General features: G+C 42.7%; 4 protein-coding genes across 4 annotated transcripts; all 4 read right to left on the bottom strand.

The window, feature by feature from the left end:
* Positions 1 to 439: 439 nt before the first annotated feature.
* LOC114858720 (trace amine-associated receptor 1-like) lies at positions 440 to 1,647 on the bottom strand. Its single transcript, XM_029156225.2, has 2 exons — positions 1,421 to 1,647; positions 440 to 1,244 (listed from the first exon to the last, which is right to left on the bottom strand). The coding sequence occupies exons 1-2, from the start codon at positions 1,645 to 1,647 to the stop codon at positions 440 to 442; spliced, it is 1,032 nt and encodes a 343-aa protein (XP_029012058.2).
* A 6,139-nt stretch (positions 1,648 to 7,786) lies between these two features.
* LOC114858179 (trace amine-associated receptor 13c-like) lies at positions 7,787 to 9,148 on the bottom strand. Its single transcript, XM_029155038.2, has 2 exons — positions 8,976 to 9,148; positions 7,787 to 8,781 (listed from the first exon to the last, which is right to left on the bottom strand). The coding sequence occupies exons 1-2, from the start codon at positions 9,146 to 9,148 to the stop codon at positions 7,971 to 7,973; spliced, it is 984 nt and encodes a 327-aa protein (XP_029010871.2). The 3' UTR covers positions 7,787 to 7,970.
* Positions 9,149 to 11,288: 2,140 nt separating this feature from the next.
* On the bottom strand, positions 11,289 to 12,992 carry LOC114858211 (trace amine-associated receptor 6-like). The gene is made up of 2 exons (XM_029155134.3): positions 12,820 to 12,992; positions 11,289 to 12,593 (listed from the first exon to the last, which is right to left on the bottom strand). The coding sequence occupies exons 1-2, from the start codon at positions 12,990 to 12,992 to the stop codon at positions 11,786 to 11,788; spliced, it is 981 nt and encodes a 326-aa protein (XP_029010967.2). The 3' UTR covers positions 11,289 to 11,785.
* Positions 12,993 to 13,744: 752 nt separating this feature from the next.
* LOC114858731 (trace amine-associated receptor 13c-like) lies at positions 13,745 to 14,972 on the bottom strand. Its single transcript, XM_029156237.1, has 2 exons — positions 14,800 to 14,972; positions 13,745 to 14,579 (listed from the first exon to the last, which is right to left on the bottom strand). Exons 1-2 carry the CDS (start codon positions 14,970 to 14,972, stop codon positions 13,772 to 13,774), a joined length of 981 nt encoding a protein of 326 aa, XP_029012070.1. The 3' UTR covers positions 13,745 to 13,771.
* Positions 14,973 to 15,952: the final 980 nt, after the last annotated feature.

The following is a 15,952-nucleotide window of genomic DNA, read 5'->3' as shown; positions in this document are numbered from 1 at the left end:
TAGACTGTATGATAGAGGCCTGTTGCTGTTTCTATGTTTCTGTGCGTCAGTGATAATGTGACTTGATATTTTCTCCACCCCACGCTAATATTCTTATTGTTATAAAATGTTTAAATCAAGACAAACTGTTGCACACTAATGACTTTAGACATTGAAAATAATATGTTATTTTCTGTAACCTTTAATTTGTTAAATTCCTTTGGGAGCAACATTGATGTAACTTTGTGTAAAGTGAGAACTAATCCTTTTAGTCACAGTTTGTCTACAACAAAAGGAAAAACTAATCTTTTTACATTCAAAACCTTCCATTACAAGTAGAGACCCTTCTGCAGAAAGTTAAGTATTTTGAATGAAGTTTTGAGCTACTTAAATACTTACACCAAAGATATACAGTAAACTAAACTACTCAGACACCATTTGTTTGCTCTACAGCTTCTTTCTACATTACTTTGGCCTTGCTGGAATTTGGCTGCAAAATGGCTAATGTCACTATGAGCTTAATGCTTTTTCTAAACCAGGGATAGAGAAAGGTGTAGATCCCAGGGTTCAGGGATGAGTTGAACAACACCAGAAAATCTAAAAAGGCTTTAGTAGATGAAACCATTGTGAGGTTATACCCAGAGAGGGTCACACAATAATATGGACAGTAACAAAGGAGAAACACAGCAACGACAACTCCAAGAGTCCTTGCTGCTTTCAGCTCGGATTTCTGAACAGTCAGTGAATGTTTGCTTTTGACAGCTGTAATCTGTGAGCGCAAGGCACGAGTCTGAGACACAGCCACCACAAACACCCTCATGTACATAAGGACAATGGCTGTGATGGGGATAAAGAAGCTTATCATAAGGTCAACAGCTCCATTTATGTTAATCGCACATTCTCCATGGCAGGAGTAAAATTTGTCTGACTGTTTTAGGTTATTGAATAAAAATGCAAGGTTATAGAGAGCAGAGTTAAACCAACACAAGAGGACACAGACTTTAACAGCACTTTGAGTGACTTTGGTCGGGTAACGCAGAGGGTCACAGATGGCCACATACCGGTCCACTGATATCAGCACCATGTTTCCTACGGAGGCAGAGACGCCAATAAAAGGTAGGATATAATAGGCAGCGCACAATGGGTCACCCGGGAGCCAGCAGGTTTCATTCAGGACAATTTCAAATGGCATCACAATGAGACCAACAAGGAAATCAGACACAGCCAGAGAGAGGAGGAGGAGGTTGGTGGGAGTGTGGAGCTGCCTGAAGGGAGAGAACAGCATCACTGTGAACATTACACACAAACAAAGGCGCTCAGCAATAAGGCAGATATAATAACACAGATGTATATAATAACACTAGGATGTAACACCCAGCAGTCACCTGTTACAACTTATAACATAACAAAGAATGATCAGCTCTAAGATATGATTCTGTGCCTGAAGTGAGAGATGGAGACGATGACCAGCAGGTTGAGAACCACAGTGAGCAGAGAGATGCAGCACAGCACTGAATAAATGAGCAATGCTTCTGAGCGGGGACGGAGGTGCTTTTTGCAGGAGGAGTTGCCAAGTTCTGGAAAACAGAGTTCTGCTTCCACCACTGTCTCCATCACCAGAGAAATAGAGTAGGAGCTGCTAAAGACCTGCAGCTCCCTGTGCAACATCTCTCCCTCAAACAGCTGATTTATTCTCTCCCTAACTCCTCCCCCACCTCCCCTTCTGTCATCTCTGTCTTAGATACAACATTGTTTCCAGTGACTCCACCAAAATGTACGGCCTCGCAAAGAAAACTATGCAAAGAAATTATAATTCACACATCTACTGTAAATTTACAGGTGACTAAGGATGTACTGGTCACTAATGGAAAAGGAAAAGGATGATGCACCTTTAGCATGCCTCCGAAAAGCCATTTAGAGCCAAGAGGGCCTCCATCAACTGTTTGTGTTTTGATTGATTCTCGCTTTCTTTTATTTTCTCTCATTGTATCAGAACTGTGATAGTCTAACAGTGTAGCAGCTTAACTATGTCACATGGCACCAAACACTTCACATCAACTATTTCTAACTTGGTTCTCATACTTAGGATAAGGTTTTTCACATCATCTGTTGGTTTGTTGTTACCGTTATTGACTTTGTTTGATTGTTCCTTGGGCGGCACGGTGGTGCGGTGGGTGGGTAGCACTGTCGCCTCACAGCCAGAAGGTTCTGGGTTTGATTCCCGGAGGCGGCCCTGGTGCCTTTCTGTGTGGAGTTTGCACGTTCTCCCCGTGTTTGCGTGGGTTCTCTCCGGGTTCTCCGGCTTCCTCCCACAGTCCAAAGACTGTGGGAGAAGGTTCTGGGTTCGATTCCCGGAGGCGGCCCTGGTGCCTTTCTGTGTGGAGTTTGCACGTTCTCCCCGTGTTTGCGTGGGTTCTCTCCGGGTTCTCCGGCTTCCTCCCACAGTCCAAAGACGTGCATTAGGTTGATTGGCTTCTCTCCATTGCCCGTAGGTGTGAGTGTGTGTGTGAATGGTTGTCTGTCTACTGTATGTGTTGCCCTGCGATGGACTGGCGACCTGTCCAGGGTGTACCCTGCCTCTCGCCCGTAGCCAGCTGGGATAGGCTCCAGCACCCCCGTGACCCCGCACTAGGGAGTAAGCGGTTAAGAAAATGGATGGATGGATGATTGTTCCTTTTTACCTGGTTAGTTTCCTGTTTTCCATAACATTCTGTTTTTCTTGTTCCTTGTTCCTTCCTTCTTATGCCTTGTCACATTTGTTAGGAATTTTTCATGTGTCTGTGTGAGTTTGTGTCTTTGCACTGGCATACAGTACCTCTCATGCATACATTGATTCTGAGTTCTGGCCTTTGTTTGCAATTACTTCTTGCATTGTACTTTTCTTAATTATTAAGAATCTATGTTGCCTATACTAGTCTGTTTTTCATTCACCTTTGTTAGTTTAGGAGCATTCCTTTGTATTACCTATTCAGTATAGGTTTCCTGATTAGCTTTCAATTTCTCTCATGCTGTTTGCATTTATTTTGTCTTTTACTCAATTAAATTACACTTACTTTGAAGGCTTGAGATTGTGCAGTCAGTCAGTCAGTGAGTGAGTCAGTCAGTGAGTCAGTCAGGTCATCAGCTATAAACTGAGAGGGCCTAACATTTTTACTAGATGCCTGTGCGTGGGTTTGTCTTTTTGTTATTTAGTTAATGTATAGATTTGTAACACCTTCACTTAAATTTTACATAAAACACAAGCATACATATTTTAAGGTTCAGTTCAGGTTGGTGGGTCTCCACAATATTATGAGCATGACAACCATGATAAAATGATGCCAAATTGACTGCAGGTATGCAGTGATAGAGAACATGTGATACTACACTGCAAAAAAATAAAGCCATCAGTAGATAGTCATCAGTTATCCAGCACTGAATGCAAAAACAAAAAAATGTGAAGTAAATGATGCTTTTATTGAGGCTGTTTTATGTTTGCACACTAAAATGCCCATAAAATATGGATAAGAGATGGAGGGGGTTTACATGAGGCAGTACAATAACAAAGCATTTGCTTTAGGTTGCTCTTACACTATTTTTGCCTCATGTGATTCAGTCCACAGTATTTTAAGAGTAAGAATGAATTTAACTGATTTTCTAAACCACGGGTAGAAAAGGGCATAAATCACTGGGTTCAGACAGGAGTTGAAATACACAATGAAATCCATCAAGGTGTTAGTGGAGGAACCGATTTGTAGGTCAGGACCTGAGAGGGAGATACAGAAAAATGGACAGTAACACAAGAGAAACACAAAAATTATGACACCCAGAGTCCTGGCTGCTTTCAGCTCAGATTTCTTCACTGCTACAGTCCCAGAGCGTGCCAGTTTAACAGCTGCAACATGGGAGCGCATGGAACGAGCATGAGACACAGCCACCACAAACACCCTCACATACAGGATGACGATGGCTGAGATGGGGAGGATGAAGCCAAAAATAATGTCAACAGCTCCCAGTATGTTTATCACACATTCCCCATAGCAAGAGTTAAACCTGCCTGGCTGATTAAAGTTTTCATACAAAATCATGAAGCTGTAAGAGACACAGTAAAGCCAACACAGCAGGACACATAATTTAACTCTTGTACGAGTGATCTTGGTGGTGTAGCCCAGAGGGTCACAGATGGCCACGTAGCGATCGATTGAGATCAGTACCATGTTTACTACAGAGGCATAGACGTTGATGAAGGAAACAAAATAAGAGAAAACACAGGCCAAGTCACCCAGAAGCCAGCAGGGCTCTGCTAAGAGAATCTGAAACGGCATCACAAACAGGCCCACAAGGAAATCTGACAGCGCCAAAGAGAGGAGGAGGAGGTTGGTGGGAGTGTGGAGCTGCCTGGAGGGAGAGAACAGCATCAGCACCATTATTATAAACACCAACCGTTTTCCAGTAGTGCAGAGTCAATCAAACTGTCAGGATAAAATGCTAAGAGCAAATAAGGACAAAACAACACCAACAACATAACGACAGCTCTTAGAAATTCATCTGTGCCTGAAGTAGGAGATGGAGATGATGACCAGCAGGTTGAGAACCACAGTGAGCAGAGAGACAGAGGAAAGCAGAGAGTAAATAAGCTGTGATTCAAAGTCAGGGCGCATGCGCTTCACACAGGAGGAGTTGAGAAGTTTAGGAAAGCAGAGTTTGGCTTCCTCCATCGTCTATTCCAGAGAAAAAGAAGAGAACCTAAACACATGCAGGCTTCTGAGCCTAGAGCTACTTTAATTGTCTACTGTCTGCCACGCCTTCTTCCTCTCTCTCTCTTTAACCTCTCTCCTGGTGGTTGGGAGTGCCTGCCTGCCCAAGGGAAGGAGGCAGCGGGGCTGGTTGATTCTGGGGTGAATGCATGGGTCCCCCGTGTAGTTGGGGTGTAGTGGCGGCTTGGACCAGCAGTCTGGTGCCGGAGTGGGGCTGTTTGGAGGGTTGGCGTGTGCCTGTCTTCGGGGAGTGGAGGCGGGCCTCCCTGCTAGAATGCAGGGACTGACCTGGGGATGGAGACCTGGGTGCCCTGTGTCCCGGGGGGTTCCGCTAGGGGTGCCTGCCTGTGCCCGGAGAGGTGTCTCACCCCTAGGATGCTGTACCTATTTAGGTGGGGGCATGGGGGGTGGGGGGTCCGCCGCGCAGCTGGGCTACTCGGGCTGCGGCCTCTAATGGGCCGTGGGCGGGGGTTGGCCAAGAGTATGTGTGTAGGTTTGAGTGTAGCACTACATGGGGTGAGTATGAGCATGCTTGAAAATGAGTAAGTGTGACAGAGGGGTGAGGGCGGTTTTGGCCACGCAACATATGGTGCCTGGGCAGTAGTACTGCGGTCCCTGGGTTTCGTTTATCTATTCCTGGCTGGGGGTTGTGGGGGACGGTGGGATGGGTAGTAGAGCTAGTCTAGAACCTGACTCTATCGACCTTGCTTCGGACCTTGCTTACCTCTCTGTACTCCAGGGAGCCAGTATACAGAGCCTTCACTTTGTTGGCTTTGTCTGCTGGATCCCTCGAGGAACTGGCAGTCTCCTCATACCTACCCACATACACATACAGTACATTCAGAGCCGGGGGTGGACTCTTTCAGAGATCACCACCCAGTTTTCACTGCACAATAGAAATCTAGGGCGGGAAACACTGTCCGGGGAACACACCGTCAGTCAGCGGTTGTGCTTCTGGAGATGTCCTTTACTTTCAGTGCACTCTAATTCCACACACTCCCGTTCAAGTTGGGTTGTAGGGCTCTGGGGTGCCTTTTCCGCTGCCCCTTGCTTCTCCCAGGTTGCGGTGGGTGGATGGGACTCGGGAGGTGCTGCGGCCCCTGCCTGGGGCCACATGGGCAGCAGACCGACCCTCACCAATTGCCAGCCTCATGTTGTGAGCCCAGGGGATGCTAGGGGCCAACAGGGTAGGCCCCACTCTGCTCTTGTGAGGGTGGCGGACCTGGGGGTGAGTCTCACTCTAAGCAAAGGGGCATCTCCTAGTGGGCTTCCTACGGATCGTGGGTCCTTGGACTCCACTCTGTCAAGCCAGCCCCCCAATAGGGGAGTGTTTGCCCCTGGTTCTCATGGGGCGGACAGCGTTGACCCACGGTGGCCCACTCTGACCTCGGCTGTTGTCTCTGTGACTGCTGCAGCTCTGCCTGGAAGGTTCTGTGTGGGCGGCTTGGGTCGCAACACCTGCCCTCCTGAAATTAAAGGTATATGGGCTCCCTGGCTACTGGATTTCTTCCCTTGACTTGTTTGACTGGTTGTAGTGGCTGAGCTCCTCCCATCACCCTGGTTTTCACAAGTGGCATTGTTCATGCACCAACATCTGCCTCACCCTTTGGGTGAACAATGTTAAACTACAGCTTTACTAACCTTGTAGTGGGACACTCAACACCTGAGCTAGTAAACAGGCTTTCTAAACTTAGCTTACGTAGCTACTTTTCACTATCAATATCAGTAATGTGATTATGGTAGTTGTTTGTCATGGCTATAATTAAGTATTATGAGATTATGCAAAAATTATGCATATGTGTATGTATATGATATATGTATTTGTATATTTGTATGAATGTTTGCACATACCTTAACAGTATTATTCCTATTAATACTAATTTTACAGTACATCAGCTGTTTAATTATAAATGTGTCAGCCTAAGGTATATACTACTACTTATTGATTTTGTGCCTATTGTTGTCACAATCCAGGGCTTTGCATGTTCTATTTCTTGTTTTATTTTATACATATCCGCTTCTGTGTTTCACAAGGTTTTACGTTCGCTTTGCTTCCGGTCATTATCAGCTGACCAAATCAATAATTAGTGTCAGAATTTAGTCTCCAGCACTCACACAAGTTCTCCGCCAGATCGTGGTGTTTTCATACCCTGTTCTAGTGTTATCTTGATTGTCTCCCCCGTGCTTGAAACCGTAACTTGTATCACCCCTGTCTGTACCTTGCCTGACTGTTCCGTTGCCCGACAGCTCTGTGATTCACCATTGCCTGCTCCTCTTTTGAGTCTATGGCACTTTGTTTTAATTTTAGTGACTTTATGGAACCTTTCATGGGACTCGTCCACACTTTTAGAAGCATATTTCCAGGTTTTAAAATTAAAACAAAGAAACATTAGGGGTTGTAATGAAGCAAAAAAAATCTTTTCATAAGGCTCATCTTTTGGACTTAGTTTAAAAACTTTTACTGTAAATGGCCAGGGAAGTGACCCAGATGGTTTGGCTCAGTAGACGTCAGCTGGGAGAAAATTTAGGGAGTGTGTTCATGTTAGTTGATTGCTATGTGACAAACTTTAACTGAAACAACTGGTTACAGTTGCATCATACGGAGGTGTATTCTCCAGAAGAACTCTCTTCTTAGCTTGTTTTTTAGCACCTTTGATTGCACTTATTCAGTGGAGGCCAATGTGTCGTCATCCCAGAGGTGAGAGTGTGTGAAATGTGTCTGCCCCCCTTGGTGCAAGCAGGAGCTTGAATCAGCTGTGTATTAGTTCCTTTGTTATGGGGAAACATCAATTAAGGTTAACAATTAAGGTTGTTCATTAAGAAGTCACACAACTGAAAACAAATAACTTTAAAGTGATTTTACTTTACTTACTGCGCAATAATTCTGAGCGAGGTTGATGTCAGACTGGTAGAAACAAAAAATAGAAAAAAATAGTAGCCACAGTATAGTAAATCGATGAATGACACCAGTTTCTAACCTGATTATTATTTAGGGTTGTGTTTCCTATCAAAATGTTTGCTACTCTGGACATTTACTCTCTTTGCTTTAATTTGACTTCTACTTAATTTATTTTTACTTTGACTTTCATATTTGGAAACTTAAAACAGGGACATTTACCTTATTATTTTACAATTTTAAACTTGGGGCTTCAGCATCTTGCATATGTACATTAAATTAAGTAAATATAGTGCTCATTAATTTGGATAGCCACTCTAATGACACAACTACAACATGCAAAGTTTCATTTTTTTTCTCTACAGTATGTTGGCCTTACAAGACTGAGGCTGGAGTATCTGAAGTGTAACAATAAGTTTAATGGACTTTCTGAACCAGCGGTAGCAAAGGACATAGATCACTGGGTTCAGACAGGAGTTAAAATAGACCAGAAAGGCTATGAAGGTGTTAGCTGAAGAACTGATTATGAGATCAGAGCCAGAGAGAGAAACGCAATAAAATGGACAGTAGCACATGAGAAACACAGCAACGACCACACCCAGAGTCCTGGCTGCTTTCAGCTCTGATCTCTGAACAGTCACAGTCAGTGAACGCTGCTGTTTAACAGCTGTAATGTGGGAGCGCATGGAACGAGCCTGAGACACAGCCACCACAAACACCCTCACATACAGGATGATGATGGCTGAGATGGGGACGATGAAGCTTAAAATCAGGTCAGCAGCCAGAATAACATTTACGACACATTCTCCATAACAGGAATTAGAGCTGCCTGGGTGCTTCAGGTTGTCATATAAAAACAGAAAACTGTAGAAGATAGAGTAAACCCAACACAGGACGACACAGAGCTTAACTCTGCTGTGAGTGATTCTGGTGGAGTAGCGAAGAGGATCACAGATGGCCACATAACGGTCAATTGAAATCAGCACCATGTTTATCACTGAGGCAGGAACAGTGATGAAAGGTATGAAATAATACAAGACACACACCAGGTCACCTAGGAACCAACAGGGCTCTGTTAAAAGCATCTGGAACGGCACCACGATCAAACCAATGAGGAAATCAGACACAGCCAGAGAGAGGAGGAGGAGGTTGGTGGGAGTGTGGAGCTGCCTGGAAAGAGAGAACAGCATTACATGACTTTACAAGGCAATTAAAGTTTGTTCATACCAAAATTACAGTTGATAAAACAAAGCAGTAATATAATACATGTGATTATAGTATATGGCAATAGTCAAACCACCAGCACAGCTCAGATGTTATCTAGTTAGCCTCAAAACAACATTTAAAAAAACATGTTTCACTGCCTGAAGTGGGAAATGGAGACGATGACCAGCAGGTTGAGACACGCAGTGAGCAGAGAGATGCAGGACACTAGAACATAAATGAGCATTGCCTCAGAGTGAGGACGAGCGTATTTCCTGCAGGAGGCGTTAAGGAGATGTGGAAAGCAGAGTTCAGGCTCCTTCAGTGTATCCATTGCTAGAGGGGAAGAGAAGCTGCGGAACACCTGCAGCTGTCTGAGTCAAGTTCTGCACCACACGTTAGATTTATCTACCTCCAGGTTCCTCCCTCCTTCTCCTGTGTGTTGTTTTAAATATATTGCATCATACTCTATATCAGGGGTGCCAAGTGCATGACCCGTGGGCCAGATACTGCCCTCAAATGGATTTAATCTGGCTCGCAAGATAATTCTGTAAAGATAAAAATGAACTGCAATTTTTCAATAAAATAAACTGCTTTTCCAATTGTGTTCACTGGGTGCAATTGTGTTAAAATTGTGTTAAGCAAACAAAACTATTTATACCGGGACAGAGCAAGTAGGTCAAGCAAGCTCAGCCCGTCTGGATGACCTTGTCTGGCCCACAATTCTTATGGCTATATGTATTCAGTATTCAGTAAAACTGTTCATCATCAAATCTCCAATCCAAACCAACCCTAACAATATGTGACCTTTTATGTTGTATATGTATTGTGATATCTGTGCTTACAGGTACAGTACAAGCTTGAAGCTGAGAATGTGGGGCCAATAGACCTAAACCTTTTAGATCGCCCACACTGCTCGTCTAAAAGTATTTTAAGCCCTCTGGTTTTGAGAGTGTGTCGCTAAGTAGGTAAGTAAGGTTGATCACCACACCTCTTTACTGAAGTGTGTACTGTATGATGTCATACTGAGTAGACCTTGGTACAGTACCTTAATTTACTTTCATGTCGACATGGAGTGGATCAGACTACATGCCACTAAGCCATATTGAATATCCACTGAAGGACTGAGGAGACAAAACCTGCCTTTATACCCCATTACAAACCCTCACATGAGCTGTTGACTATTCTTACATACATGAGTGCAGTAAACCCCCTTTGCTTCCTAAACAATGCTCCTGTGGTGACCACAATGAAAGCCTTTCATTTGATAACCAAATCATTGATGACCCCCCAGGAACAATCCCCAGTCTGAGGCACAGCATGTCATGACAACAAAACATTTCAGCAATAAAGGCACGGGAACTGCGGCTGGGAGGACAGACAGTCCTTCTCTGCCGTTCCTTTTTCCACCTTCCAAGGAGCGTCTGCCCAGCTTCTGCTCAAGGAACCCATGCAGGTGGGTCGTACTAGGCTGCGTGATGCCGAGGAAATTAGACGACACACGCTGGGCCTCTGCCTCTATTGCGGCCGACCATCTGCATCAGTGGTAAAAAGGCAGGCTCACCATTAAGTGGGAGCATGTCCAATGCCTCCTCTCGTCCTCTGCTGACGGTAACACATAGTAGTAAAGGGGAAGTCTATTCAACAGGCAGCAGTTGACCTCCAAAGCCTTCTCCATACATAAACCCATCTAAACCGAATGCATTAATTGTATTTTTATCCAAGTAAAATTTTAATATGTATCAGGTATAATACAAAACTGTTTATTTTTATTGGATTTGTGGTATTATTTAATGTCAGAACTGTATTCATAGGGACCAAGTGTTTAACTTGTAATCTTAAGTACATAAAATGCATTTTTAGATTTTATCTAAGGTGTTGTATCAGTCAGGGGCATAGACCCACCTTAACAGGCTAAGGCTCATGGGAGAAATGATGGTTCCTGTGTTCTCAACGTTATAATGAAAGATAGGAGTTGATTAGTATTATAGGTTTGGTGGAATTGAATTAGTGAATTGTTCATGTGTGTTTATAATGTGTTTTGAGTTGTTCTGTAAGCTGCACCATGAGAAGTATGCATGTAACTGACCCTCAGTGGACAGTGATACATTTTTTGTGTTAAAAATGTGCTTTTGCACATGGATTTTAGAGCCACCATCGAAAGACTATTCTGTTCTTTACACTATTCTTCTCCTCTCTGAGAGGACAGAGCTACAATATGTGTGTTAGGAGCGAAATTGCACCAACCACTGCACCAAACAGCTGGGGCCATTTATTAACAATAATATATAAGTAAACACATTAAGATACTGTTGCAAATATATGCTAAATAAAAAAAAAACACTTTATTTGTAACAATTAAAAATTGAATTAAACATTACTGAAATATAACTTACATAAATGTACATCATAGTAAGTGTTGATGCAAATACATTTTGAATAAAATTGAAAGAAGGACAGTGTAAGATATAGTGATTTATTTAGCTCAATAACCAAAAAAGTAAAGTTTATTGAGTACTTGAATGAAAATTATGTGCTATTACATATAGTGTACTTAAGAATTTGTCCTCTTATTTTTACTCAGGATTTCTGCGTGGAAATTGTTACCTACTTTTTTCTAAGCAAAATTTTACTCCACATTTTTTCAGTGTAGAAAACATAGTTATGGAGATTACAGCAGGTTACATAACAGACTTTAAAGCCACTGTCTCCTGTTTTATTATTAAGTCAAGTTTTGCAATAATACTAAAGTCACAATTAAAATGAACTGTAATTATTTTTTTCTCTGTAGCTGCAGGATACAGATTTTTCCAACATTGATTACAATGAACATCAAGAAATATTCAATTTGCAAACAAGCAAAAACAAAAGAACAGAAATAATGTAACATAACATCAATTAAATATTCTTAGTTTCCAGACGATTCTCTGCTTCACTGAATCAAAAAGCTCACCTGCGTTGTCTGACCTCTCTACAGTATGTTTGCCTTAAATGAGTTTGGCTGCAGTATTTGAAGTGTCACAATGAGTTTAATGGATTTTCTAAACCAGCGGTAAAAAAAGACGTAAATGACAGGATTTAGACATGAATTAAAATATATAAGAAATGCTATAGCATTAGCTGAAGAACCAATCGTGAGATTCGAGCCAGAGAGAGAAATACAGTAAATTGGACAGTAACAAATGAGAAACACAACAACAACCACACCCAGAGTCCTGGCTGCTTTCAGCTCTGACCTCTGAACAGTCACAGTCAGTGAACGCTGCAGTTTAACAGCTGTAACGTGGGAGCGCATGGAACGAGCCTGAGACACAGCCACAACAAACACCCTCACATACAGGATGATGATGGATGAGATGGGGACAATGAAGCCAAACACCAAATGAACAGGTCCATTTATGTTAATCACACATTCACCATAACAGGAGTTTAACCTGCCTGGTTGATATAAGTTGTCGAATAAAATCACAAAGCTGTAAAAAACGGAGAAAACCCAACTCATCAGCACACAGATTTTAACTCTCAATTGAGTCATTATGGTGGAGTAATGCAGAGGGTCACAGATGGCCACATAACGGTCCACTGATATCAGCACCATGTTTATTACTGAGGAATAAACCGTGATGAAGGGTAATAAGTAATACAGAACACACAGCAGGTTACCAAGGAACCAACAAGGTTCTATGAGGATGATCTGAAACGGCATGACGATGAGACCAACGAGGAAATCAGAGACAGCCAGAGAGAGGAGGAGGAGGTTGGTGGGAGTGTGGAGCTGCCTGCAGGTAGAAAGTATCACTATTAAACAATAACAGCATTTTTAACAATGTTAAATGAGTAGGAAAATGTAATATTAAGACGTCATTTACTGTTCACTATTAACAGTGTCTAAAATTACTGTACCACAAAAATAAAAGATTAGACCACCAGCACATGTCTAGGGTTAGTGACTATTTTGTGACCCTCAAAACAACATTAAATGAGAGACGAAATATGTTTCACTGCCTGAAGTGGGAGATGGAGACGATGACCAGCAGGTTGAGACTCGCAGTGAGCAGAGAGATGCAGGACACTAGAACATAAATGAGCATTGCCTCAGAGTGAGGACGAGCGTATTTCCTGCAGGAGGCGTTAAGGAGATGTGGAAAGCAGGGTTCAGGCTCCTCCAGGGTCTCCATCATCAGAGAGCAAGAGAAGCTGCTAAACACTGGCAGCTGTCTGAGTCAAGCTTTGCACCACACCTAAGATTTATCTCCCTCTAGTTTCCTCAATCCTCCTGCTCCTGTTTGTAAACATCTTGCATCATACTCTACATCTTCATCACTCTCTACAATCTATTTCTCTAGTTAAGCTTCATGCATTTTGCAGCAATCAGGCCTGAGTGTGTCAAAGAAATTTACCTTGAGCTTGAAAAAAAGCTATTTTCTTTTATGAAATTAACTCGGCATTTTGTACTTTGTTAGGATTATCTTTGTGTTCTGTGAAGGGAGAAAATACCTTTTCACGGCAATGTAGGTTCTGGAGAAAATCACAGTGACCAGCTTTGATGAAACATGTATTTTATCGAATGGATGGATGGATATATCAACAAGTGCTGGATGGTGTGACATGCAGTTCCATCACAGACATTACTGTCAGTTATATTTACATAAAGTGATGCTTCATCAATAATCCTGAAGTCAAAAAATACCCTTCAGTATGAGTTTAGACAGTACAGTCAAAAAGAACTGAGATCCAGATAATATTGTCCTAAGTAGCTGAAGGATACATATTTTCCTGCAACAGCAGGAATGAATATTGGGACACATTTTGTTTGCCACAAGCAAAAGCTAATGAACATACATTATATGACATAACAGTCAATTATTCTTAGTGTCCAGTGTGATGTTTCTTTGCTTCACTTTATCAGCAGCTGTTTGTCACATAGTTAAAAGTTCAGCTGTGTTGTCTGAGATCTCTACAGTATGTTTGCGTTGAATGAGTTTGGCTGTAGTATTTGAAGTGTCACAATGAGTTTAATAGATTTTCTAAACCAGCGATAAAAAAAGACGTAGATGACAGGATTTAAACAGGAGTTAAAATATAAAACAAATGCTATGGAATTACTTGAAGACCCGATCATGAGATTATAGCCGGAGAGTGAGATACAATAAAATGGACAGTAACACATGAGAAACACAACAACAACCACACCCAGAGTCCTGGCTGCTTTCAGCTCTGAACTCTGAACAGTCACAGTCAGTGAACGCTGCAGTTTAACAGCTGCAACGTGGGAGCGCATGGAACGAGCCTGAGACACAGCCACCACAAACACCCTCACATACAGGATGATGATGGCTGAGATGGGGATGATGAAGCCTAACACGAGGTCAACAGCTCCATTTACGCTAATCACACATTCTCCAAAGCAGGAGTTAAACCTGCCTGGCTGCTTAATGTTGTCATATAAAAGCATGAAGCTGTAAAAAAGACAATAAACCCAACTCAGCAGGACGCAGTGTTTAACTCTCAATTGAGACATTATGGTGGAGTAACGCAGAGGATCACAGATGGCCACATAACGGTCCACTGATATCAGCACCATGTTTGTTACTGAGGAATAAACCGTGATAAAGGGTAAGAAGTAATACAGAACACACAGCAGGTTACCAAGGAACCAACAAGGTTCTATTAGGATGATCTGAAACGGCATGACGATGAGACCAACGAGGAAATCAGAGACAGCCAGAGAAAGGAGGAGGAGGTTGGTGGGAGTGTGGAGCTGCCTGCAGGGAGAAAGTATTACTATTAAACAATAACAGCATCTTTAACAATGTTAAATGATCAGGGAAATGTAATATTTAGATGTAATTTACTGTTCACTATGAACAGTGTTTAAAATTACTCTACCACAAAAGTAAAAGATTAGAGCCCCAGCACATTAGGTTATAGAATATCAGTGGCCCCCAAAAAAACATTAATGAGAGCCAAAATATGTTTCACTGCCTGAAGTGGGAGATGGAGACGATGACCAGCAGGTTGAGACTCGCAGTGAGCAGAGAGATGCAGGACACTAGAACATAAATGAGCATTGCCTCAGAGTGAGGACGTGTGCGCTTCTTGCATGAGGCGTTGAGGAGATGTGGAAAGCAGAGTTCAACTTCCTCTAGTGTCTCCATCACCAGAGAGAAGGAGTAGCTGCTGAACACTTGCAGCTTTCTGAGTCAAGTTCTGCACCACACATTAAATTTATCTACCTACAGTTTCCTCCCTCTTCCTGCTTCTGTTTGTAAATATCTTGCATCATACTCTACATCACTCTCTACAATTTATGTCTCTAGTTACTCTTCATGTATTCAATCAACAAGTAATGGACACGATTCTATAGGAAGTGCAGCATGTATATGTAAACTAAGCTTTAGCTTAAGAAGACAATGTGTGACACTAACACACAATCTAGTTAATATAACTCCTAAAGAAAAATAACGAGTATTAGCATATACCACATATACCACATACTGTATTTTATACCATATACCACATACTGTATTTTTTTTATATTTATCTTTTAAACCCTCGACAAAAACACATCCCTACATGACTGTAGGTTTTAATAGTAGGCTGCACAACCCACAATTTGTTGTGACCGGCCTCTACTCCCCTCCAACGGTCGGTATCTGACTCTCCATGCTCAAGACATGGAGAGTCTTATCTTAAGCTCCTGTCTAAGGATAAACGTAAGTACGCTAAGATCGTAATACACGCAGGAGCTAATGACGCCCGGTTACGCCAATCGGAAGTCACTAAAACTAACATTGAGTCGGTGTGTTCGTTCGCCAAAACAATGTCGGACTCCGTAGTTTTCTCTGGTCCCCTCCCCAATGTGACTAGCGATGACATGTATAGCCGGCTGTCATCGCTCCACCGTTGGTTGTCTAGGTGGTGTCCTGCAAACGATGTGGGCTTTGTGGCTAATTGGAGCACTTTTTGGGGAAAACCTGGGCTGATTAGAAGAGACGGCGTCCATCCCACGTTGAACGGAGCCTCTCTGCTCTCTAGTAACATGGCCATGTTGCTTAGTCCCCCCACTGCTTGACAACTCAGAGTGGAGCCCAGGACGCAGAGTCGCAGTCTTACACGCCTCTCTGCATGTTCTCTA

Source organism: Betta splendens, chromosome 7, assembly GCF_900634795.4.
Source record: "Betta splendens chromosome 7, fBetSpl5.4, whole genome shotgun sequence".
Taxonomy (NCBI): Eukaryota; Metazoa; Chordata; class Actinopteri; order Anabantiformes; family Osphronemidae; genus Betta; species Betta splendens.
Note: the sequence above shows the minus strand (reverse complement) of the source record. Positions and strands in the feature narration are given on the sequence as shown.

Excerpts from the sequence above, each read along its gene's own strand:
- LOC114858720 (XM_029156225.2), bottom strand. The coding sequence starts at position 1,647 with ATGTTGCACAGGGAGCTGCAGGTCTTTAGCAGCTCCTACTCTATTTCT. Across the intron at positions 1,245-1,420 it reads GTCTCCATCTCTCACTTCAG|GCAGCTCCACACTCCCACCA; the intron begins GCACAGAATCAT and ends CTCTCCCTTCAG.
- LOC114858211 (XM_029155134.3), bottom strand. The coding sequence starts at position 12,992 with ATGGAGACCCTGGAGGAGCCTGAACCCTGCTTTCCACATCTCCTTAAC. Across the intron at positions 12,594-12,819 it reads GTCTCCATCTCCCACTTCAG|GCAGCTCCACACTCCCACCA; the intron begins GCAGTGAAACAT and ends TTCTACCTGCAG.
- LOC114858731 (XM_029156237.1), bottom strand. The coding sequence starts at position 14,972 with ATGGAGACACTAGAGGAAGTTGAACTCTGCTTTCCACATCTCCTCAAC. Across the intron at positions 14,580-14,799 it reads GTCTCCATCTCCCACTTCAG|GCAGCTCCACACTCCCACCA; the intron begins GCAGTGAAACAT and ends TTCTCCCTGCAG.
- LOC114858179 (XM_029155038.2), bottom strand. The coding sequence starts at position 9,148 with ATGGATACACTGAAGGAGCCTGAACTCTGCTTTCCACATCTCCTTAAC. Across the intron at positions 8,782-8,975 it reads GTCTCCATTTCCCACTTCAG|GCAGCTCCACACTCCCACCA; the intron begins GCAGTGAAACAT and ends CTCTCTTTCCAG.